The sequence below is a fragment of the Acromyrmex echinatior genome, chromosome 6 (assembly GCF_024713525.1).
Source record: "Acromyrmex echinatior isolate Ae372 chromosome 6, ASM2471352v2, whole genome shotgun sequence".
In the NCBI taxonomy this organism is placed as follows: Eukaryota; Metazoa; Arthropoda; class Insecta; order Hymenoptera; family Formicidae; genus Acromyrmex; species Acromyrmex echinatior.
In genome coordinates, this window is record NC_141857.1 from 8,390,136 (window position 1) to 8,415,720 (window position 25,585).

A 25,585-nucleotide genomic window follows, 5' to 3' on the forward strand; every position below is an offset into this window, starting at 1 on the left:
AATATTTCCGTGACGCGTAGATCCTTACGAGAGACAGGTAAAAAAGAGAAAATCGTCCGGAGGAGTTGCGAGGAGAAACAAAAGTTACAAGTTTTTAATCCGCACGAAATGACAGAATTCCCTCTTTCCCTTCTACCCAAGGACCGCCGCGACGCGATTGGTATCGTGCCCGTTACTTTTGCGCCGCCTTTCTTTGCTCCAGTTACGGTAAGAATCAAATGAAATCCTTCTCCAAAGACGTTGCTATCGGTAGCCTTTCGCGTTTTCGCGAGAGCTTAAAAAGAATCCCCGCTTAAAAAGAAGCAGGAATTGCAAAGTAGCACAGACCGCCAACTCCTCTCTCCTCCTTTTTCTCTCGGAAAACGAAACGCGCTCGCATTCTGTATCGTTACGCTTATTTATTTATTATCTCTATTCGTTTGCATGACCGTAGATTACGAAACTTTTTTTTTAAAAATCATATTTAATCTTAAACCTACAGAAATTTATGTATATTTATTATAATAGAATTAAAAACATGAAGGAAATTTGATAGAGTTTACACTGAACAAAATTTCGATTACTTTTGGTCTAATGAATGATTGTTAATTAATGTTCGACTTAATGTAGTTAATTCATTGATACAATAACTGGATTTATTTATATAACTTATATATTTATTTCTTGCAATTCTAGTAATAGTTTTATAACCTAAATTATTATGAGAATTATGAATATTATGAATATTTTATTGCATTTACGTACAGTTTTGGTTCGTATTTTACTATGACATTTCAATGTATGAATGCAATTAAACCTCTATCGTAGGTCATTAGAACCCGTTCATGTTTTCACCTATTTAAAATGATTCAAAAAATCTCTAAAAATTCACAAATATACATTCGATCATACTTTCTAGAACAAATGTTTAAACTTTATTCTGGAAAATAACAAAATCTATAATTATAATTATATAACCGAAAGACTCATAAGTTAGGAAACAGTAAGGAATCGTTCGGTGACCCACAATAATAAGGTTTAGTTTGGGGCAATGTAGGGGTTGATTTCTCGACATAACACTGTACATACAAATCACAGTGCATAGGTCGTCGAGTACTCGACTCGCATGTGCGGACCAATGAAAATATTACCTGCTCTTCGGGGGATAGCCTTTCCACGCGATAGATCATGATAGATGATGATTACTCCACAAGTCAGCGAACTTTCGCTCGGCCGTGTTCCACGTGATTAATAAACACTCCGTTTCTCGCGAAACTTTCTCTCTTTTCTTCGTGCTCGCGTGTTTGCCTCGAGCTAATCAAAAGGGATACAAGAAGAATATATATCTTTTTTTTTATTTCATCTATTAGATTCTATTCCATTATTGCGGAATAATCAACGCACGATCTCCCTGTGTAAAACGTAACGTCATATCGAATTGGTATCCGCCACGCGAGAACGCGAGGGGTGACTATCGTGACGTGAGATGGTTATACGAGGTCCATGTTCGACGCGATTAATCAACACTCCATTATACGGCGCACTGTCCCTGCGTGTTGCATAGTAAAATACGAACAAAAATCGTTCCAGAAGATCCATAGGATAATAAAATAGAATGTATATATTAAGCACTGAGAGAAAAGTTTTGGTGTTTTTGTGACTATAACTCACAGTAAAAAAAAATTGTGCATTTGTGTTGGAAGCGGTCCGTTCACGTTCTGTGTTAACAGTTTGTGTTGAATTTTTTAACATTGGAGTGTTAATTTAACATAATGTAATTATGTTACTTAAAGATTTTGTGTGAAATTTATACTCGACGCTATTTAATGTCAAAGTAACACAATTTATGAATAAATGAACGAGTAAAAATAATGCGTTTTAAAACGTAAATTCTAAGACAAATGAATGAAATATGTTAATTTAACATATCATAGATGTTAATTTTCTGAAAGAAATATGCTTCTACGGTTTTTTACAAACAGTCGATATTATCCTTTTTGTATTTATTATTTTACATAATATTTGTGTGCCTTCTAACATATTCATCTGGTATTGTTTAATTAACCCAAAAATTTGAGTGGACTGTTTGCGACATGCGGTATGTATTAAATTCGACACATTTTTTTTCCAATAGTGTACACATTATCATAATTATGTTTATTATTACTGTAATAATTGATATATAAAACATTACCGATCCAAAAAATAGGTATAAATTATAATTGAATTATAGTAATTACATCGTTTTTTTCGCAATAATAATTATATTCTACAGTTTTTTTGGATTCCAATTAGATATAAGTATTGATCAAACTTACATATACTTATTATTACTAACATTACAGCAAGAATAACCGTAATTATGATAATATATAATTATAGTCACAAAAATTTTTCTCTCAGTGAAGGCTTATGAAACATGTTACAGTCAAATATATATTATTCGTTTGCAATAAATCAAGAAATACAAATCAATTTTTATTTATACCTATATTAAGAAAATATGCTCCTTTAAAAATTAATTTTCATTAAAAGTTGGCGTTTTCAAAGTTACGTTATCGTACAGGAAATACTAGTGATATAATTCCACAAATGCTATCCATAGAAAGAATTATGATTATCGCACAACGACATGATTGACCGATCTTTCGTTACATGCATAAATATTGTAGCATGTATCGATCTAAATCTAAATTAATTTTTTATTCGTGCGACGCAAAAAGATGATGGGCATTCTTGTATTGGAGGATCCGAAATTTCTCTAATACGCCGTCCATATATCATATTCGTATCGACGGCAAGTTGGCCGCGTGGTAGGCTAATTAGGAATTAACTTTGCTGATCGTTTTAGCCGTAATCGCTGGCGCATAATCGCTAATTGCACAATTCAGGACAAACGCCGCCCAAGTCCGAGGTCCTGCCCGAATTTCTGGCGCTCTTAGAAAATCACACGGTCACTCAAGGTCGCGACGTCTCCTTCACCTGCGTCGTTAATCATCTCCAGTCTTACAAGGTAAATGTACTCGCGTTGCTCTCGTGCGCATGTTGTAATTAGCTAGTCGATTAGGGCCACCGCTCGAAATAGTAAGTAGTGTGGCCTAGATCGTATTTTCGCTTAATATATCGGATGTAGCTTAGATGGATTGTATTGTCGAGTAATTGCGATGTAACCATCTGGAACTATATTATTCCATCGCTCGATTATTAAGCGAATATTATTAGAGCAATGTTATTTCGAGCAATGGTCATTCGAAAATAAAATTTAATTATGAAGCAATGCGCTATAAATGCCATATAAATAGACGCTGGAACCCTCGCAACGCAAAAGAAGTAGAGGAATAATGAGCAGTAATATTAATGATGTTCTCTAATAAGCCAGAATAAAATAAGCAATATCGACACCGAATCGAATCAATATTCAGTTATTTAATACGTATTTTATACTGCACCATAAAAATTATGTATCCCATGCTGTTTTGAAATACATGAGATATAACCTAGCTCTCGTAAAAATGTCAGATGCGTACGATCCATCGACTTTTTCGATTGTCGTTTCTCGAACTCCTAAGGGAGAAGCCGCGAGCGACGTTACAAATGTCAAGATGTTTACCTTGGATCTGCATAGCGAAACAATGTAAATCAGGCGAAACCGTCGAGTATTCGCAGCATCTTCCAATGACAAAAAAAAAAACAATAAAACCGGAAGAACGTATTGAGGCAACAAAGAACACTATTTTCGTATCAGCAAAACTATCTATTTCGATCGATCTTACTATGCGGTTTTCTCTGTTCGCAATATTTTTACAATGATTACAGACAGTGGAGACCGAATGTTAAAAGATTATTTGAAACGAAAATCTCATCGAAAATCTCGCGTGTCTTCTCAAATTCAATTTTGCAAATATGTAAATACGAAATATAAATTGAATAAACGGGAATAAATTAAACGTTAAATGACAAATTCAATGGCAAGTTTAGGATTGATTTTTTCTTAATATTAAATATTAAATATTTTTGCAATAAAATCTTAAATTAAGATTCTGTTAAAGCGCACTTACAGTTAGCTGAATAATTTAAATTTCTTATCTATTTTCTCTTCCAAACTTTGATTACTCGCGAAAAAGCCCTTTCAACATATTTTCAATCACTGATTACTTGAAAACCACCTCAAAATTTGTATTGTTGGGAACTTCACCTCCAAATAGGTTGATTCTATTTGTCACGTTTATTCTAAAGGGAGAATATATTTGTACGTTTATTTTACTGACCGTTATCAATTATTGTTAGCAATTTAACCGCTGTATCGACAGGTCGCTTGTTTTTCCCAATTGTTGCCCCATGTCAACAATGCAACGATTTAACGCGGAAACATTCTTCGTGTATTTACAATCACTGACTTGTATACGGGAGTTTGCGAAGGAAGAGTTCAGTTGTGTGTACGCGGTAGAATCCAGGGAGTCTCTTCTGGGACGGACCCTGGTCGCGAGTAATTCACTTTCAAGAAGAAGTCCAAGTTTTGATTGCGTGCTCAGATCGCGACAATCGTTTCTATCGCGTTTCTAACGCCGTTGGAGGATGTTCGTGGAGATGCTCGCCACCGTCTTGTCGCTCACGGCTGTGCCGAAGGACTCTTCTGTCCCTCTCTCTCTCTCACCGGAAAGAGAAAGGAAACGACGGAAGAAAGGACATAAATCAGATCTGCTAATATAGCGACGCTGAATAGCCCTGATTTTTGCCGCCGTACTTCTCCTCCTTTCCGTTCTCCTTTTTCCCGTGTAATTCGCGCTGACTTTGCTACACCGTTTATACGCACCTCATGTACTTCAACCAGACGGCGATTAGATGGGAAACTGTACAAAGAATAGACGTAATTTTGCAATTAATAGCGTTGAATTTAAATTTATGTAACTCAAAATTATTGCACGAATAAAGTTCTATCGTCCAACTGTAATAAATAATGATGGAAAAATTTAAGATGTTTTAGAAGAAAATTATGCGAGACTCTTTGAAAATATTATAGAACTTGTTTAGTTTAAACTTTTTTATTAAATTTATTATTATAAAAATTTATTTATATTCATAATCATAAAATAAAATTTTAAAATATAAATTAAGTTTTTTATATATTAATTGTTTATTAAAAATTTTAGTATTAATTATTAAATTTCATATTAATTATTATAATATAAATTATTATCTACACTTTCATATTCACTAATTTATAAATAAATTATTTATATAATTAAGTTAATGATAAATTTATATAATTTAGCTTATGTCCAATTGTCACATTTTAGTACAATAATTACGAAATTGTGGAAAGAAATAGAGTTTGATCGAGTTGCAAAGAAAAAAATCTTTGATAATCTCTCCGTACATCTTCCTATACGCATTTTTCATACATATGTAATCATGATACTTGTACCTTCGTGCAAAGTCAGAAACTTCAATCTCAACTTCGTTCAATTTCCGATCAGTTACTGTATAATAACATTTACCTTTTTGTTTCCCTTCCTATCTCGTTTAGATGTATTGTTGGCATAGAGAGAAACCTCGCGTGCGCGCATGCAAAATATTGTCTTTTTGCTTCCCTTTTTTTTTGCCTTTCTTCCTTCTGTTTAATCACGTACAATGTACATTTTTTACGTGACTTTATTTTTTATTTCTTTCTGCAAAGTGCACATTATACTTTTCTAAATGGAGAAAAGAGAGAGGTAGATTTATGTATTTTGCGATAGTAGGAAACGAAATACGCGTTTTACAAAAACGTGCTTGTTCCCGCAAATCAAAATACCTGCATTGAAAAGCTGTTTAATTTGGCAGCTGGCTCGAACCCGTCGTTGCGTTACACGTAACCGCGTCTCGTGCATCCAGTAACATCTAATCTCAGAAATTTAACCCTTTACCGCAGTCCCGTGTAATGATCGGTGCAGCCGTATCTGAAGCCTCCCGATGCTATATCTCTCTGCAGGAAATTCAAGCCTTGTAATTAGACTCGCATAGTGTTACGTCGGTGATGTATTTCAAATTAATTGAGACGGATAAAGCTCTTATAAAGTATAGAAAAATATCAAATATCTTATTTCGGAAATAATTCCTTCGCCGCAGGCACGTATGTCAATGCGAGTTACACGAACGTAAATTTAGAACCGTGAAATTTTAGTGTACTACGTATAGATATCTGAATACTAAACTTAGTAACTGAATACCGCGTAATACCACCGTAAATGCAATACCCTGAGATGTAATGTCATGTAGATCATGTCGCGTGCGTATCAGACATATCGGATGTCTATGAGGACACCTGGCCGATTGCTCCTGATCCGTGATGGATCACACGGGGATATATAGATTTTGGCGAGTGAGTCGTCGCTACGAAAGCTTTGTTCCCAACAAGTAAATACCCTGGTCTCTCTTACGTATCTACGCGCGTACATCTTAAATTCCATTGTTGATCGAAACGCGAGCGATGCCTTTGTTCGCAGTTTAAAAGGCCCTTTTATCTTGCTCATTGACTTCACCGCCATCTGAAATATGACAGATCGAGCTACCGATCCGTGCCAGCGCGAGAAAGAGAAGGGGATTGGCAAGCTCGAAATATAGGGGGTTGTAGCAACGTAAGCCTGAGCGGAATTTGAGAGTGCAGCTCCAACGTCGCGCCAGCGTCTCAGTATGAATACCGATAAGCGCCTTTCGCAAGCACCGCGACGCTTTTTAAGCACCAGCTCGACACAGTGCTAATGAAGAGTTCGCGCCTTTCGAGACTTAATCTCCTTCTGCTTCTCCCCTTATGCAAAATGCAACCATCTCTTTTCCCTATGTGAGAAAGAGCAAAAACCTCCTCATACATGTATACGTATCCTGCACGTTATTTATCTTTATGGCATTCTTTTATCGCTGTTTTTTTTTTTTTTTTTTTTTTTCGAAGAAGATCTAATGGTCATGGAAGTCTTGAAAGTTTATACATATCATCTGTTTAATATACACATTTCTTAATTACTTAATTTATTAGTATTAATTCATTGTGTTGCGGAACATAGTCTGAGGCACATCTTTTTTCGCATTGCAATTTGCTCCAATTTAAGATGAATGTCTATAAGCGAGCGTTATTTTTTTTTCTTATTATGAGATTTAAATTCTTTACTTAAGAAGATCTTTTTAATTTAATTTCTGCACTGATGTAATGCTTTCAATATTTTTCTATTATGAGAATTTTAACTTTGGACTCAACATTTTTATAATACAGGACAATTTTTGCAAAAACACAAGTAAAATGCCATTACTAATCGATTTATTTTTGGATTATATTGAAGAACCAAAAGAATGACTACATGCAAGCATTTCAGCAAATAACACGTATTTACATCACATTATACACGTATTAAGTTAATTATGGAAATTTTAGATATTTTGCCGTTTGTAATATTTTAATATTTAAAAATTTTTAACATTTTTTTTTTTGAGAATGACCCAATCGGCGTCGAAACGTTTGTTGTTATAATTTCATATTTATAATTTTTAAAATATACATTCTCTGTTTTTGTATCTTTGGCCCTTCAAATTATTAAATTTGTTAATTAATTAGTTTATTTATATTAATTCCTAGATCAACCGTAAAGTACAATCGTTAATTGTTATCGTGGTTTCTTAATAGTTTGCTCAATAGATCGAAAAGTGAATATAATCTATTTCCGAGCGGCGTGTCATGTAAAGCTAAAGAAATTAATAGCGCATCGTGTCTTACAATTTTTATCGCTATTTGTAGTATAATTTCTATAATTATGGCTGCGTTCCACTTAACGCTCGCAATGCTCACGAGCATCGTTTGTCCTTGTTTTATAATATTTGATAAACAACAAGGATAAAATGATTCCACGAGCGTTGTAAACGTTTAATGGAACGCAACCTATATAGTAATTATTTATATTCGAAATATCTATCGTGTTTATCATTGAAGATTTTCGACTTTCGTGAAAAATATCTTTATCAATCTTTTTATTTATCAACTACTCACATTTTACGATTTGCTACATAAATGTTGACGCAAACAGTATTGGACAACTGCAAGTTAGATTAAATGTATATTTTTTAAATCGCAATTGTGTGTGTGTGTGTGTGTGTGTGCGTGTGCGTGCGCGCGCGCGTGCTGGCAATACGTTGAAACATTTCAATATTTACGATTACTATAAAGAAATACATATTGACATTTATAAAGAAGTTTATATTTGCGAAATATATTCGTCATGCGAGAGGACTTCATCAATTGCGAAGTTCTCATACATAAATAATAATAAATTCAGCAAATTTATCACGTCAAACATAATTAATAGATACATAGATATTAATAATATTGAATGTCTGTGCTTTATAATTATTATTCCAAGCATTCTACATCCAGATACGTCGTCTTTGTCACTATATGGGCGAAATGAACATCTTTGTCACGTCACGCGCAGGTCGCCTGGATAAAGTCGGATTCGCGTGCGATTTTGGCCATTCACACGCACATGGTGGCGCACAACCCACGCTTGTCTGTCACTCACAACGGCCATAACACATGGAAGCTGCACGTGACTAACGTTCAGCCGAACGACTCCGGCACGTACATGTGTCAAGTTAATACGGATCCCATGAGGAGCCAGGTCAGTAGAGCCGTTGAACATTAGCACGACAGTCATCGCAGTTCTCTATCACGTTCTACATTGCCGCCGAATAGGGGATGATATGTCGCTCTGACCCTCTGTATAACGCAAATGCCGCGTGAATGCAACGTATACACGCTATGCGTACGTATAAAACGAAGAATATTCAGCGCGGAACTAGGAAACGCTCGTGTCGCGACGTAAAGTTTTTTTTCTGATAGTTACTTTTTTTTTTAATTCACCTAGAATGATTTTTTTTTCATTTCTCGCACTCGAGCTCGCGAATGAAAGAGAAAAGTCAACTCAGACTACGGAGATGCTTTTACTCTTTATTAGGATTTTTCTTTTTTTTTTTATAAGATTAATTATCGTACAGGATATTCGTATTTTTAATTCTCTTTCACCCGTTTTGAAAATAATTAAAAATATATCGAAAAGAAAAACCAAACACTGACAATATTGATTGATATCTAAAAATTTAAATTTTACACACTCATTCCTTAGTTGTAAGAATTAGAAAAAGATGAAGAGCAAGTTGAACCGAGATCAAAGTTAATCTAAAGTTAATCTGGTAGAAACAAGCATTAGATATTTCAACACTCTTTCTTATTGATTTTCAATTGAATTCAACTCTGACAAGTATAGTAGTTAAATTATCGACGAGATCGATACTTTTTCGAGTAGTAACGAATCTTACGCGTAGACCGGCTACATGAAGGTCGTGATACCACCCGATATCATGGACTTGGATAACACCGCGGATATGCTGACCGCGAAGGAAAACGGCGATCTGATGTTGCGATGTCGAGCTACTGGCAACCCGGAACCGGTGGTGATTTGGCGACGCGAAGATGGCCGCAACATTACGCTGAGGAACGAGAGCAGCGTCAAACGAAGTATGATGCTAAGTAGTTTTTAGTACGAATTTGAACGAATGCATGGGAGTAAAAAAGTTTTACATTTTAAAAAAGATGTAAAAATTACGTCAGAAAAGAGAAAATTATATAAAACGTGAATTGAAAATATTTTTCTCTCGATTTGCATGAAAATTCAAAGAGACAATAATACATTTTGAAGTAAAAAAGAGGATTTGCTGAAATATTTAAAAATTTAGACACAGAAAATAACTTTTTTGGCCTGTCCAAATAACTGAGAAGCAAACTTTCAAAATTTTTGTCTAAAATTTATAATTTTCAAAAAACGAAAAAGAAAACCACTTACAGAAAATAATAATATATCAATCAATAAAATGTAAAATGTTAAACAAAATTGCTAAACAATTTCTAATAATATTAAACAAATGCAAATGTCTCTAATTAAAGTACATAACGCACGTCAAATGCATAGATTTTTTCAGTATGTAAATTGACGCTGAAATAATACTTTTTGAATATTCCAAAGTAACTTATAATATGTGTCTTTCATTATTAAACTATGGTCAAAGTTATTTTCAGAATTATATTTAGCTATAAATGTTTAGATATTTCTGCAAAATCGATTCCTCCATTTTGTATAGAAAAGATAAGATAATTAATGTTGACAGAAACACGCTTATTACGTGATTGTCAGATGTACAATACACTCAAAGGTACAATACATGGATAACAATAGAAACTCATGTTCCGATTTGATTAATTGTTAATTAAACAATAATGCTTAAATTATCGTGTGAAAATAAGATAATCGCCAGTTGCGGTCTTAAAAGTTGAAATAAAATTCCATCACGCCTCACCGAGGGATGCTATTAAACGCGAAATACGTCATCGCCGAAGATAGATGAAAATTCCCACCGTCGGGATATGACTAATGATTATGATGCCGGCTCTAAAAGAACGCGATTGGTCGTGGCTAAACGAAACCGTATGTCCAGCGATTTATCTTTAATTGATCCATACGATATGTGTGGATGTGATTTTCGAGATGAAATATTCCCCTACAAGCGGATCACTTTTAAAAGAGCGACGGTGCACGACGACGGGGCTCGCCCTGTCGTCGGTGTCCGCCGTGTCCCGCGGAAAAGCAGCCATCCGATTAGCCTTCCTGACTGTGAGTGATGGATGTTGACTTTACATATATTTCCTTTTCGCCGTGGCCCCCCTTCTATCGACTCGCGAACCCGATTGCAATATCCAGTGTGTACACTGCGTCGCGAAAACGTTATGCCGTCGCGATATCTCCACCCCGCCAGAATGACTCCACCGTCTCTCCTCTGCCGTAGAATCACATATTACAACGTCTGATTTTATATTGTTTCAAAAGCTTTTAATTACCATTTATTACTTTGTCTTTACGCGATAAGACGATTTCGCGAGCTCACATTTCGCAAATTATTATACATAAATTTCCGAAGGGAAGTGGACCTCTCTTTTCTCGTGACTGAAGGCAAGGAGTAATCTACGAGGAATAATAATAAAAAATATTTCATAACTAGCTTGAAGAATTTTTATAAACACAGATTTCTTAAAACTGAGACACACACATTTTTATTGGAATATCGATAGTCACTGATTAATTATTTATTACAATTTTTTTATTTTGCGGAAAAGAAAGAAACCGTGGCAGATAATATGTAGTGCATCTTTTGCATTGCATAAAAGAGATGATATTTGAGAAATGATATCGGTTTAAGCTTAATGCGTCGAAAATTGAGAGCGTCTGAAAGACATCTGCATTTTCGAATCTCTCATCCTTTATCACGTCGGAAATGTTAAAGCAGCACGTACATTTGAGGGCGAGCAACTTCATCTGCGGGGTGTTCAACGACAGGAGATGGGATCTTATCTCTGTATCGCGTCGAACGGAGTGCCGCCATCGGTCAGCAAGAGATATTACGTCAACGTACGTTGTAAGTGTACGCGTGTTGCTCCTAGGTAGCAACTTCCGTTCGACCAAGTTACACGACTAATTGCATCTTTCTCGTTAAAGTCAAACCGCTGATTAAAGTCTCAAACCAGTTAGTAGCGGCACCCGTCGACAGCGACGTCCTTCTTCAGTGCTACGTGGAGTCTTCGCCGAAGGCCCTAAACACATGGTACAGAAATAATGGTGAGAGAACACCGACTTTCATTCCACGTGTACCAAATACTTGTTTATTCCTTCCGAGCACAGCTTAGTTGCTTCGTAATTGCTTTTCTTTTATTCCAGTTATTATTTAGGATAAATATTTCCTTTATCTATTTCATTGTGACTTGTGTATGTACGATATATTCGTTGTGTGTGGCACTCTTCATCCTAGGATTCGCAAAAAAACTCGATAAAGGTATATATATAAAGCATTTCATTTTAACTGAGAATATTATATCTACGTTAACTTTATTATACATGCACCGAGATTAAAAACTATAAAAATTTTTAGATAGCTATTTGATAAAAATTCGATAAAAAGTTAGATAGTTCAGCAATTCTATCTACGACAATAGCCACATCGACATAGCCAATTTTATTATTCATTCCATTGAATTATTAATTTTATTGAAAATATAAAAATATATATTTCTTTTATATATAGTACAAAATGATCCTATTTTCCTTTTTCCCTGCTCCCCGAAAAAGGATTTTATTTTTTAATATGAATTATAAATGTATATATTCTCGATAGAATTATCTCTGAAGAGAAGATATTTACTTTAGGAGTCAAACTACTTGAGAGCGAGAAACACGATATATCAGAAATAATCCTCAACGACTATGCATATCAGCTAAATCTCACTGTCAAACGCCTTGACAAATCTGATTTCGGTACTTATACGTGCTCCGCTGAAAACGCTTTTGGAAAAGCGGAAGGGTCCATTAGACTACAAGGTACAGTAACAACTATTAATATAAATGTCGTACCAAATTTCATCGAAAGTATATTTATTTCTATTTATCGTCATCTTATGATTTTTAAAGAATGAAAATATGATATGCGCATAAAGAACAGAATGGATTGTATCCCACAATTAATTTATATATTTTATATCCGTAAGACCCTTTATTAAAATGTTTATACGACCTCTTAATTGTCAGCCAATATATCTCGGATAATCGCCTTTGTTACATTCTCTGAAATCGAATTTACAGAGCTACAGATATCCAAATCGACGACAGCCTCCACACGAAATACCGAGCTTATCGAAAAGCATATCTGGCGGAAGCAAACGGAGAAGAAGGGAAAGAAGTACTCGTACGTGCTTAACAAAACGGAGTCGGATCTGACGAATGTGGGCCTGAAGAATGTGGGCCACACCACGCCGATGTCCAGGCGGAATTTGTCTAGCTCATCACCGAATATCGCGAACAAGTCGAGAATCTCCGCATTTCCGCCGCCAGCACCAGCTCCAGCGCATTCGGCGCCCACACGATTGGACGTCCAGAACGGCGTGAAATCATTACGTGATTCGCGATTATGTCACGTCGGTTTCATCATGATCGTCCTGGTGATTTTAATTCATGATTGAACCGAAGAGCAAGACACTTCGTGACGAGATCGTTCAATTGCAACGAAATCGGATTATTTGTCGTTTGTCCGATTGATGAAAGACACGTAGAGTGGAATTACGTGTAATTGATATTCAAATAATTTTTTTGCCATATTTTCGTTTAGGTGTTAGAAAAATGTGATGGAGATATCGAGAGAATCGATATTTTGCTGTAAATAATAAGACATTTTTATGACAATAAATGTAGTTACGTCTAAAAAGTAAATGAAATCACGAAAAGATATCTGAGAAGTAGGTGCAGATTACGCTGTTAAAAACGCACGCTTATAACTGCCATTATACACAAAATACATTTTAGACGATATTAGTATTTGCTAATATTCATTTTTTTATCGAATATAAGACGATAAATTGGCATGCAGCAATTTTTTGTTTCGAAAAAAGATCATTTTATACATATTTTCAAATAGTAGACATTATTAAGCATAAGACTTATAAAAGTCGTTCCAATTGATTCGTGTAATTATCGCGCGGTTAATAGATAAGCGTCTACATCGACAGAATAATTAATGAGGGGTCCATATTAAGAACCGACTGAATTTCGGAATTCGTTGGTCTTTCGAAATTGACTGAATTAAATTTATTCGTCTCTAGGAATGGCCGTATTTAAAAAATTGTGACATGTATATATGTATGACAATAAATGTTGTTTTTACTATCATCCGCGAGCGCGACTTTTCTCTTTCAGGATGTCCCGATGAATTTCTGCCGATAAAAATAAACGCGTAGAAATTTCAATTCAATTAAATATATACATGCTGATTTGCGTTATCATCGACAGGAAGAAGAAGCCATGAGGATGTGCTGCCCACATTTGTATATGTTTTATCCATCGTTTCGCATCCTCTCTCGAGGACTTAGTTAATTCAATAACTTCATCGCGAACGAATGCACGACGATGAAGCGTTTGTTAATAATTTATCTTCTTTACACGTTTTTCCAAGCAGTTTTATTGTCACCATGCGTGAAGGTCGTGTATAACCAAACGAATGTTGGCTTTCGATGCACTGAATTAACAACGCTGCGACAGTACTTGGACAAAGCATGGACCAACACGATGATCATTACGATTTTTGATTCAAATATTCCTAACATACCCGGGTAAGAAAAGAAAAGAAATTGTTCGAAGATTGTAAGAAAAAATTGATTGAATTGATATTATGATATAATCGATTTTTGATCGTGATATAGAACGATATGATTTTATTTTATTGTGTATTTTGTATATTTTTCTCCGATATTTATTTTTTGAGAATTTGTCCTCTATCTCTTTTCATTTATTTTACGGATATTCAGTATTTCCTTTTAAAATTTGTATATATATTTCAGAATATTCGTGTTTATTTTGAATAATTCTGTTTTGAATATTCATTTTTCATCGAATATATTACACGAGCTTTTGCGCCGACGCGAATTTCTCGTGTCTTCGACATTTTTAATTTGTGATTTTTTTCACTTCATTCTGCTAAAGACATAGTTTTGCGAGATTTGGAGCGACTCTGGTGACCTTAGACCTGCACGAATCGGGCATACAAACGTGCGATCCTCAAGCATTCATAGGCCTTACGAAATTGAAGAAATTAATGCTTTGGGGCAATAAACTGACGTACGTGTCGAAAGATTGGTTTGTGAACATGTATTCCCTGCAGACTCTGGATTTGTCATTCAACGTCATTCAGTGGGTCGACTACATGATCTTTCCAATGCTAAATAATTTACAAAACTTTTACTTCGACTATAATCAACTTAACTCTATCGATTACAACATGTTCGCTAATCTGGGTAATCTGAAGAAAGTAAAATTCAGCAAGAATCCTTGGATATGGGCGTAAGTTAAATCGAAATATCGATAAAACATTAACAAAGAAACTGATTAAGCTATTTTACTATTAACTTTGATAATGAAATTTTTCTTTCCATTAATCTGTAAACTTCAATTATTTGAATAAAAGCAGTTCATCATTCTTTTTTTTTAATAATATAAGTAAAAAAACCTCTAGATAAAATAAATGATTTTTTTTTTATTTACTAACATGTATAACGCGTTTTCAGGTATCGCGCTCGTTTGACGTGGCAGTTGGAGAACCAAAAGGTTGAAATACTCGACATGTGGGAGGATTGGAACTGGATGAACGTCATGATCAAGGATTGCATCGAGAGCGGCCGCGGCGAGTTGCCGAGTGACAAGGTGCTTGACTGCGTCGTGGAGAAGCTGCTCGTGTTCACGTACGAGACCTATAGCGTGCAGGAGAGAAGTAGCATGGTCGAATGCAGCAATCAAACCAGTCGATTAGTACGTTGTATGAGACCGAGCAATACCACCGGCAACACCGATTACGAAACGGTACGAAGGATCTTGGAGGATTACTCCACGATTCTGCCCTCAATGCAAAGAGCGCTCAGTCCTTTCTCATTGAAATGATAAACGAGCTATGTCTTCGTCTTCTTAGGATTTCTTTTTTAGGATAAAGATAAATCTTGAGGCACTTTTACCATAAATTTATAACTGTGTACTCTATAATTGCGAGAACTCTTAATCGCTACGTGGTAGTGATTAGTATATATCCTTAAAAAATAAATAAATAAAAAGAAAAACGCGTAATCATATGCTTTAATGTATAGCGTTTTATATATATTTAAGATTTGTATTTTAAAAAAATATGACAAATATTTCTTCTCCATATTAATAAAATAAGGAAAAAAAATAAGATTATAAATTCGTACAAAAATAGTAATTTTATTAAATTAATTTTTTCGCTATGCAATAAAAATTATGCGTGAAGATATTATGAATTAAATGTAACATATGATCACAAATTCGATGTAACACGCTGTGCGTGCCTTTCAACTAAAATAATTGTTCTGATATCTTATTTAAATTAAACATAGAAATTAATTTTTTTGTTACATATACATAAAAATGTACTAAATAAAATATAATATAAATAATAAAAATAAATAACGCTCGAAGTTTTCACAACAAAACAATTCAAATATCAACGATCAAATATACGAGCAATACAAGATGTTTTATTAAAATCTTAAAATTAATTTAACATACCATTAATATGAGTATAACAAATAGATCTTTCGATTCACAGAGACTTCTTCTATATAATTAAATAAATTTATCTATTCCGCTTGACAATATTGCAAATCGAGAAATAATTTTTCCATGTCAATTGATGATTATTGATGAAGTCAATTTCTAAATCAATGTCCATAGTTGGGTTTTACAATTTTTACCTATGGACATCGATTTAGCAATTGATTTGATTCACCATCAATAATCATCAATTGACGTGGAAAAATTATTTCTCGATTTGCAATATCATCAAGTGAAATAGATAGGTTTATTTAATTGTATTGAAGAAGATTCTGTGAGTGGAAAGATCTATTTGTTATATTCATATTAATGGTACGTTAAATTAATTTTAAGATTTTAATAAAATATCTTGTATTGTGTGCTCTCGTGTATTTGGTCATTGATATTTAAATAAAATATTTTTTAATAACGTGTAATAAACATATATATTAAGAATTTGAATTTAGATAAAATGAAGTAATTTTTAATAAAATAAAAAGTTACAGAATCCCTTACAGTGTATGAAATTTGTAAGTATAAGACTTTTTGAATAATCAAAAACGAATAAATACATTCAGAAATAAATTCATTACATTGTAAACTTTTTAAAATAATAAATTTTAAGATAAATTTTTTTAAATGGCCATCAGTGTAAATACTCATAAATTTTCATTATAGATTATAAATCATCAAATATATATTGTAATTTTGCACAAACTTTAATCATTTTTCTTTCAATATGTCTTAGACATTTTTTGAAAATGTCATTATTTAATTGTAAGAACTGTTATTTAAAATTGATTTTTGAATTAAGAACTTCGATAATTGTTATCATTAAAATAAGTGGCCATTTGTACATCATAGATAACATCTGTATAGATTAAAATTTCATCAACATTGTAATTTTATAAACTTTAATAATTTAAAGTTAAAACTATCTTAGACATTCAATAAAGTTAAATATATCTTGAGCATCGATATTCCAAAATACACTGTCTCGGAATTGTAACTTAGAATCAAATGTCGAACTGAAATATTCTTCATTGATTACTATCAACATTTGACAGTCATTAAAAAATTTGAATTAAAATAGAGATGAAGTAGAGTTATCGATCTCTTTTTGCGATGCGTCAGTAGCTTTCGCGTGTATATATAACAATTAAAAAGTAAAACTGAAAACAAATGTCAAAGCAATAGTAACTAATCTAATTTTGAACTGGATGCCAAACAATCGGAGTACCAATCACAGGATTAATGTCCATTCCTGACACAATATAATGTTGTTCGAATAACTGCGACGCTATAAAAATACGCGCAAAATATCATTAAAACGTGACGCATTGTGTATTGCAAATATTTTTCGAGGCAAACAAAGCATGAACGAGATTTCGTGGTACTTGTCGATTACAATTGAAAATCGAAATTTTGTAAATATTACGCATGTTTTTCGTTGTTGGAGCTGAATTAATCCGTGTAGGAGCATTTTGTCAAAATCGCCTTTGATTCAACGCGGCGCAAATAGAGAATGAAATAATCAAAAGCTTTTAATATAACACAAGCCAAAATGTTATACGTACCATTATTCGGGAACATACTGGTCAAATATTGGTACACTTTAATAGATGCCTCGCTCATGGCTTTATGTTTCGATGCCACTGGCTCCCCTTGAAATTCGCACATTATAAATTCATCTTTACGAACAATTATCTAAAACATAGTGACACAAAAGAAAGCAGTAAATCATTAAGCATAAATGAATGAAGAAAAGATAAGAAGTTAAATTTATTAAAACGTTTACTCTGCCAATATATCCGGATGCATCCAGTATTTGTATGCAATCAAAAGTGCACGTAGCATCGAATTTCTCCTTGACGAAGTTTTGCAAGGTCTTCATCTGTGCCAGGTATACGCTCTTATCTTCGTGCGTTTTCGTGAGCGTTTTGCTGGAGCGCTTCTTTCGTTCTTTTGAATGCGGCTTTTCGGTTTTTTGGACTCTCGAGTTGGTTACCGCTTCACGAATATATCGTGCTCTTTCCAGGATCTTGGACGCTCCAATAGGTTTCGCCCAACGGATTTCCCAACCCTGCTTTTCAACGATGCTATCCGGTCCTAAAAAGTAAATTATTCATACAGAGAACTAAATGCGAATCTGTTTTTCATAAACCTGAAATAAAATAAAATTTTTTGGGCAAAGACAACTCTTTCTGTATTTAGTTGAAAAAAATATTAGTAACATTAATTTTTAAAACATGATGTATATATTAATTTCAGAAACAAATATGATCAGAAAATAATTTTATTAATAAAATTAATTTCACGTCAATTTTCTACGGATTCTTTAAAATTTGGTAAATTTTGCTGAAATCGTTATTTTTATTCCTTTGCATTCCAAATCATTTATATTTTCATTATTTTGCTTTAGTTACACTGCTGATATATACTCACTTTCCATTATGTTCATTACAGTCTTTGCGGCTTCGCGATTCTCATAGTGAACGAAAGCGAAGTGATTGATCTTCTTTAGCTTCAATATGGGCACGTTCGTGTACCTGTAGAGAATCTCTCTCACCTTCTGTTGTGACATATCAAGGGCGAGGTTCCTTACGAACAGAGCTGTTACCTATTTGTCATAGTGTATGATATTGACTAATGTACTATATATAGTCTTGTTACATGCATTGTGTATATAAAACACACACACACACACAGTGAGATATGATTTCGTTGTGGTAAATTTATTTTATATCGTTCTTTTTACAGAATTTTTTCAGAAATTGCTTTGTTTTTTTATCAAATACATACATTCTCCGGAAATTAAACGTGAGAGATATTTCTTTTTTTTTATAAGGGAATCCGGGGAAAAAAGGTTTTATAGTTATATAACATTATATAAAATTATACAATATATGAAATATATCCATATATGAACATATTTTATATTATAATATAATTATATATGTATAAAACATTTTTGAGGATATTTATAAATTTACGATTCAATCAATGTCGACTTCAATTAAAGCGAATAATGTGAACATAACATCACTATTTATATTCTATATTTTTTATAATATTTGAAAAAAATATCTTAGTCGTTTTTAAATTTTTGTCTGAGTATAATAAAGTTATTAATAAACTATCAAACGTGTAAAAGCTAGTTATTTTTTAATTTTTCTCAATTCGAAATATATTTATACATATTACACACAACACAATCTGTACAAGTGCTCCAATTAATTTATTTATCTCCGTTTCGATAATGTTACATATCTAGTAAAATACGTTTTTTGTTGTATTTTATTTTGCGTAATTATACATTTTATATTTTTCTTTTGTATCGATTATTTGTTAAAATATCACGTTACGCTGCATGTATCATTAAATTTAGCAATAAATTAATAAAATACTGATTGAGTCATGAAATAAAGAAAAACTTGTTATATTGAATTAATATTAAAAAAAGACAATACAAATATATATATATATACAGGGTTGGCCATATTCGACGGAAAGATGTTTTTTTTTTCAATCATGGGAAACGTCGTTATTCGATCTAACATCTCTGTCAAAAGTTACAGTGTTTGCCAGATCTTTCCATCGAATATGGCCAACCCTGTATATATATATAAGCAGATTGATAAAAAGTTTACCGTTTCCATGATATCTTCGTCAATCGGATCGCCCGGCTCCGGATCCGCCCAATCCACCGCGATCTCATGATCCCACAACATCACTTTACCGGGTATAAGCTTGCGCCTAGCCATCGCGGCTGCCCGATGATCTTTAAATTCGACGAAGATGAAACCACGATTTAGGTTGCGATCTTGAGCACTCGGGTAAACATAGATGTCCGTGATGCCGTCCAGTATCTTGGTCAACTCTTCCATGAATTCAGGCTTGGTCTTAGTCTTGGGCACGCCGCCGAAGAAGAGTCGACAGTTGTCCATGGACTTGACCACGCCGATGCGATGACCCGGCCGAATCTCGTAACCGTCGAGACGCTCGCACGCTATCCGGGCAACCCGCGAATCCTCGAACAACGCAAATGCGTAGCCGCGCGTGGACCCGGAAAAATCGAGCATCAATCGCAACTCCAGAAGCCGGCCCACCTGCTCCAGCAACGGCATCAGCTCGTCCTCGTAACAATCGCGCGGCAGACGACCCAGGAACACCTCCGCACCCTTACCACGTTGCCGATCACCTCGCGCTACTTCTGGTGCCGTCAACCGTCGCTGGCCATTCTCCTGTAAAAAAGGCGAAATTTTTTTTGTATTAGGTGTTGGAATTAATTCGTAGCGTTTTACAAGTGATGGGAAGTACTTTCATTAATGTATTTTTTAATGCTCATGTGAAATAAATAACATTCTTTCATTAAAAAACGCTACGAATTAATTCCAACACCTAATAGTTTTAGTTGGGATAAGGTGCATTCGGGGAGACGTTATTAGCGCATTGTATCCTTGCTTGCTTTACGTCTAATGAACAACGAAGATATAGAATGACAGAAGTGGCGCTAATTATAGCGTCTCCCCGAACGCACGAATAATAGGAGAAAGGAGAGTTAGATGCGTGTACGTAAACATATTAATTATGTAACTTGATTAGGATAACTAGAAATTAAAACAGAAGGATGATAACTTCGTTATAACTAATGAGTGGACATATATGGGTAAGAGAAAATCGGATTTTTTTAATAAATACATTCGTTAACTCCTCTTATTAGCTTTTTATTAGCGAAAAACGTAATCTATCTAAGTTCATTATTTTTTAAGTAGATTGGTAAGACAAATGTTAGAGAAAGACCCATACATTACTTATTGTGCTTTCATATAAATCGCTCTTGCCGACGTTCTCAAATCGTTACTTCAATATTTCTCAACTTCTTTTCACAATGAAAATATAACGTTATGTCTGATGACATTGAAAATATAAATGAAAATTAAGACAAAAAATTATAAGTTAAATTTTCATAAATTACTCGTAAACATTTTTTCAATCCAGCAAACAAGTAACGTAATTTTGACATAAAAATGACGATAACTAATTGTTTGACTTATCTGACGATAAGTCAGCTTGTTTGCCGAGAAGTTATTATTTCAATTTCTCTTTGCGATAAAAAAATTATTCTCTATGTTTGACGAGTGTATCTTAATCTTATAGATATGTTAGGATAGGTGAAAGGCAATACAAGACATGAATTATAAGAAAATTCATTTCAAATCACCGGTGATCTCCCACCAATATTCTCGAGTCATTATTTTAATTTTTCTAACGCTGATGGAAAAACTACAAGTTTTTCTATCTGCTACGTTGGAAGTGAAAAATAGGAGAGGTAACCGGTGAATGTCTGTACCTGCACGAGGTCATAATGCGTGCGACGCTGCATCTCCAGGAGTCGCATGGTGCGCTGGCACTCACCGGCGAGATCCGCATCGTCGTGGTCACTCATCGTCATCGACATACAATCACGCGAGCTGCATGTAACGAACTGATTTCCAGAAGGATCGGAGTTTATCGGAGGCGCGTAGAAGAAGTGGGGCGAGGTGAATTTAGGGCCCGATTCCAGGAAAAGTGCGGCGCAATACGCCGAATGTTTTTCTCGGTAAGTAGAGACTCGCCGTTTTATTTAGAGTCCCAGAAATTCCGGTGGTTATATGTTTGCTTTTTTAAACTTCTTTTAGAACTTCTATATATCTTCCTTCTAAGGAAAGCTGTTTGAAAATTTCTCTTTGAAGAAGTTTCAAAAAAAGCTTCACTTGCATTTTACGTTTATTTGTAACTCGGCGAGAAACGCGTTATAAGAAAAGCCTGAATTGGTAATTATATTAAATCATTCTTTAATATTTTTATATTATTAGCATCATTTAAATTCGCAATTAATTTACATTCTTACAGTGATATTATTTTGCGCTCGAAAACATAGTTTACAATGTAACTTGAATATTCAAGATCAGACTGTATGAAAAATATATATATAGATATAGATATATATATTATATAGATAGATATATATATTAAATATATATATTATATAATATATATAGATTATAAGTTTATCACACACAATAAAGCTAAGGAATAGAAGGAATATTGCCAACATTGACTATACATATTTTTTTTTCTTGTTTTTGATAAGAAATTAAAACTATCGAGATGATGGAAGGCGATTAGGAGACTAATACTTAGAATTTTATAATTCTCTCTTGTTCCATGTATAAACAAAGTGAGAAGGGAGGATTCTCAGAAGAGTTCTTGGGCGAGAAATAAGACAAAACGACTATTCCGAGTTTATACCCCACTTTATTATTGAAATATTAAATCGCGCGTTTAGCTTTTATCATATACTTTTTTCTATGAAAAATGTGAAGCTTTTTTATTGAAAAGATTAATAAGTAGAAATGTAAATTTATTTCAACAAGTTTACGAGATATATAATTTGGGGTTTTTTCTGTAATGACTTAATATTAAATCGAATTCATTATGGAAGTTAACGTAACGTAAGTCAAGTCAAAAATTAAAAACGAAGTTTAAATATTTAAAATATAAACACCAGGGATTGTAACTTTGTAAGTTAAAAAAAGATGTTGAAAAATCGTTTATAATTTCTATTTCTTTTTTGTGTTTCTTTTTACAAAAGAAGCAGATGTCAGTAGTTGCTAGAGAATTAGTAACTGATGGTAAGTGATAAATTCCAGTCGATAACAGATTAAAAGTTTCTCTTTATTATTTCGATGTGAGATTTTATCATAAAATATATAGAAAATTTTGCATTGTGAAGTTAATATTAATTAAAAGTCAATTTTTTTTAAATGTAATTATATTTACATAATTTTTTTTTGTAAAATTCATCACATACATATGTAATTATTTCATAGAATATAAATTACTTGAAAGAGATAGAGGAAAAAACCGAGGAAAATAAAAACCACTAGCATTTAACGTTTCAAATATATTTAATCAATTTTTAAATTATACAATTTATATAATGCATGTACAAAAAATATTTGCAGAGTGCATTTATTTACATATTTACACATTAATAATTTCAAAAAGGTACATAGTAATATTACAAAAAGGAATTTCTTCTTTTCTGTATGTAAATACAATTATATGGCATCCATATCGCAGTCTATATATTTGGTATCATCTTTCATATTGTAGAGTGACTTTTGCGATACAGGTTTGCGATCACCGAGGTACATCCTGAATTGTTCATAATAATTGACTAATTCATGAATTTTGTCACTGATATCTGGGCATGCAATGCCGCTTTCAATTATATGACTCAGCCTATCGGTATTATCTGCACAGATCGAAAATTGTTCTATGAGCTGTAATTCCTCCTTCAATGTCGCGTTCAACACAGCCGCCTGAAAGAAACGTAAGAGTTATATAATGCTTAAATGCCGCGACATTTACATATAGCGAAAATAGCGAAGATATTCTTTTTAGTGATGATTAAAATCATGATATATACTCGTCTTGCTCTCTGCTGGAATTCTTCCAGTTTTCCACGTATACTCTCAAATTCCGCTTCTGTGTATTGTATCTCTTGAAGTTTATCCTCGTTCGCCAGAACATTGTCGGGTACAGCAACGAATTTTCTCACAATATTCTGACCAGAATAAAATAAGCGATTAATGTCATACGTATAATTTTTATAAAGTTTTAACAGATATTTTAGATAAAAAAATAGGCATAATGTAATTAATTATAAGTGGATATAGATTTAGTTCAAAAATAATTACCTCTATGTTTTTCAAATGAGGTACAGAAGCTGCATGGTACGCCTTTACAAGGTTTTCCTCGTTTGCTTTTAGCATGGCCAAATCATCTGACTTACACATTTTTTCCAACGTTTCACACAACTTTCTGCTCCTAGACTGTATCCTTTCTATCACAATATTCTCGACTATAACAGACCAAAGAGAAAGTAACAAGATTACCATGAGTAGTCATGCATAATTTTTCATAAATTAGAAATATAAATTAGATTAATGATCATACAAGAATGCTCGCAATAGTATTCTTATTCGCATAAAGTGAACAAAAATAATAATCTGAAATTAGATTTGTACCAAAGCTATTATCAAATTAAAAAAAAATTTCAATCTTTTTTCTCAAGTAGGATTAAGGATTGACATTTTGCTTCTCTTCTTTCAGTAAATTTTTCAAATGTAAAGAATTATACAGCAATTACAATTGTATAATACGATTTGATGATTCACAAAAGCAGAAAAAATAAAAAATTAAAATTGTACAAGCATATTATGTAAATTAAAGACTAAAAAGAATTGGTGAAATAAAGGACGCGTTTATCGGGAAGCGACGCTTTTCACCGACAAAGCATCTTCGTCGATCTACATAATTTATAAAAGCAAGATTTTGCGTTCGCGTTCCATCCACGCAAAAAAAAGCGAAAGATCCGTCGAAAGCATCCCGGTCGCTGGACGAGTGTGACTCTAGTCATGATCGAATGCCACATGAAACCAGAGTACACCCGTCCAGTGGCAACGAGATTTTGACGCGGACGCGGGACTCGCCGTAACGCCTAACGGTCGGTGCCCCCGCCGGAATTCCTGTCCATCCAGCGTTCGTCGAAAAGTGCGATCTGAAAAAGCGTTGCACATCGAAACGTAAAATGCAGACGGCGACTTACTAGTCGCGTATACGACTCGAGAATGGAAGCCGAACAGCTGCATCTCGTATTCCTCGCGTTTGCGCTTTCGTAACTCGGAAGCGGCGTCGCTCTCCATGATGAGACTAAACGGACCAAACGAGATGAGACGAGAATCTTCTACTTTCAAACCGGCGAAGGTCCTCGATATCCTCAGACTTCCAACTTCTATCCGGCGACGGGCGGCAAGCGGCTGCTCGTTCCTGATTCCTCTCGCACGAGAGCCGAGAGCACCTTGACGTCCGTTGACAAATGAATATGGCGTCCCTCCTAGTCCCTCCGCTTGCCCTGCGTACGAACGCGTCCTTTGTCCAGTCCCGCCATGTTCGCCAATTGACAAATCGCGCGATGTGAGATTGTGTGAGATGCGATGGCGCAGTGGGATACGCTGACAACGGCCCTCAACCCCAATCACGAATCAAAGAGAATCCTTTTCTGATAGCGCCGCCTCGAACGACGGATGTCTTTTAAATTCGAATTTCATTTACCGTGAATTTCGATCGGTCACGAAGAGAGCTGTGTCGATAAATGACTTTGACAGAAATGCATTTTATGAGGTTTATGCTGTTAAAGTCTTTTTTCCACGATACTAGAAATCGGTCCGAGACCTCGGATGAAGAAAGAATTGACTAATCGTAATGATCATCTGATCATAAATTGTTCAAATGTGATTTGTTCATTTTTTCTCTGTCCGATTTCTAGCATCGTGAACATCGGACTT

At 34.1% G+C, this 25,585-nt stretch overlaps 4 protein-coding genes across 7 annotated transcripts in view; 2 read left to right on the forward strand and 2 right to left on the reverse strand.

The window, feature by feature from the left end:
- The window catches only part of LOC105145249 (lachesin), a 42,921-nt gene extending 29,158 nt beyond the window's left edge, over nucleotides 1-13,763 (forward strand). For 2 of the 3 annotated variants that reach the window (XM_011054690.2, XM_087407195.1), the window contains 7 exons: nucleotides 2,871-2,992; nucleotides 8,436-8,621; nucleotides 9,325-9,517; nucleotides 11,335-11,466; nucleotides 11,547-11,666; nucleotides 12,252-12,422; nucleotides 12,684-13,763. In XM_011054690.2, the coding sequence (XP_011052992.1) occupies nucleotides 2,871-2,992; nucleotides 8,436-8,621; nucleotides 9,325-9,517; nucleotides 11,335-11,466; nucleotides 11,547-11,666; nucleotides 12,252-12,422; nucleotides 12,684-13,060 (1,301 nt within the window). In that variant the 3' untranslated portion in view covers nucleotides 13,061-13,763. The remainder of the gene's footprint in view (nucleotides 1-2,870; nucleotides 2,993-8,435; nucleotides 8,622-9,324; nucleotides 9,518-11,334; nucleotides 11,467-11,546; nucleotides 11,667-12,251; nucleotides 12,423-12,683) is intronic. The other variant, XM_011054691.2, reaches the window with a different exon arrangement.
- On the reverse strand, nucleotides 11,767-21,789 carry LOC105145285 (APOBEC1 complementation factor). Of its 2 annotated transcripts, none has more exons than XM_087407194.1 (6): nucleotides 21,541-21,789; nucleotides 19,838-20,431; nucleotides 18,633-18,807; nucleotides 17,986-18,296; nucleotides 17,765-17,894; nucleotides 11,767-11,852 (listed from the first exon to the last, which is right to left on the reverse strand). In XM_087407194.1, exons 1-6 carry the CDS (start codon nucleotides 21,646-21,648, stop codon nucleotides 11,848-11,850), a joined length of 1,323 nt encoding a protein of 440 aa, XP_087263320.1. In that variant the 5' UTR covers nucleotides 21,649-21,789; the 3' UTR covers nucleotides 11,767-11,847. The 2 variants fall into 2 exon arrangements, with proteins under 2 accessions (XP_087263320.1, XP_087263319.1); XM_087407193.1 differs by lacking the exon at nucleotides 11,767-11,852 and adding an exon at nucleotides 15,555-17,487.
- LOC105145250 (uncharacterized) lies at nucleotides 13,956-15,886 on the forward strand. The gene is made up of 3 exons (XM_011054692.2): nucleotides 13,956-14,203; nucleotides 14,574-14,930; nucleotides 15,155-15,886. Exons 1-3 carry the CDS (start codon nucleotides 14,001-14,003, stop codon nucleotides 15,522-15,524), a joined length of 930 nt encoding a protein of 309 aa, XP_011052994.1. The 5' UTR covers nucleotides 13,956-14,000; the 3' UTR covers nucleotides 15,525-15,886.
- Nucleotides 21,790-23,121: 1,332 nt separating the features above from the next.
- Nucleotides 23,122-25,252, reverse strand: LOC105145248 (uncharacterized). The gene is made up of 4 exons (XM_011054689.2): nucleotides 24,847-25,252; nucleotides 23,936-24,099; nucleotides 23,665-23,802; nucleotides 23,122-23,557 (listed from the first exon to the last, which is right to left on the reverse strand). The coding sequence occupies exons 1-4, from the start codon at nucleotides 24,941-24,943 to the stop codon at nucleotides 23,294-23,296; spliced, it is 663 nt and encodes a 220-aa protein (XP_011052991.1). The 5' UTR covers nucleotides 24,944-25,252; the 3' UTR covers nucleotides 23,122-23,293.
- Nucleotides 25,253-25,585: the final 333 nt, after the last annotated feature.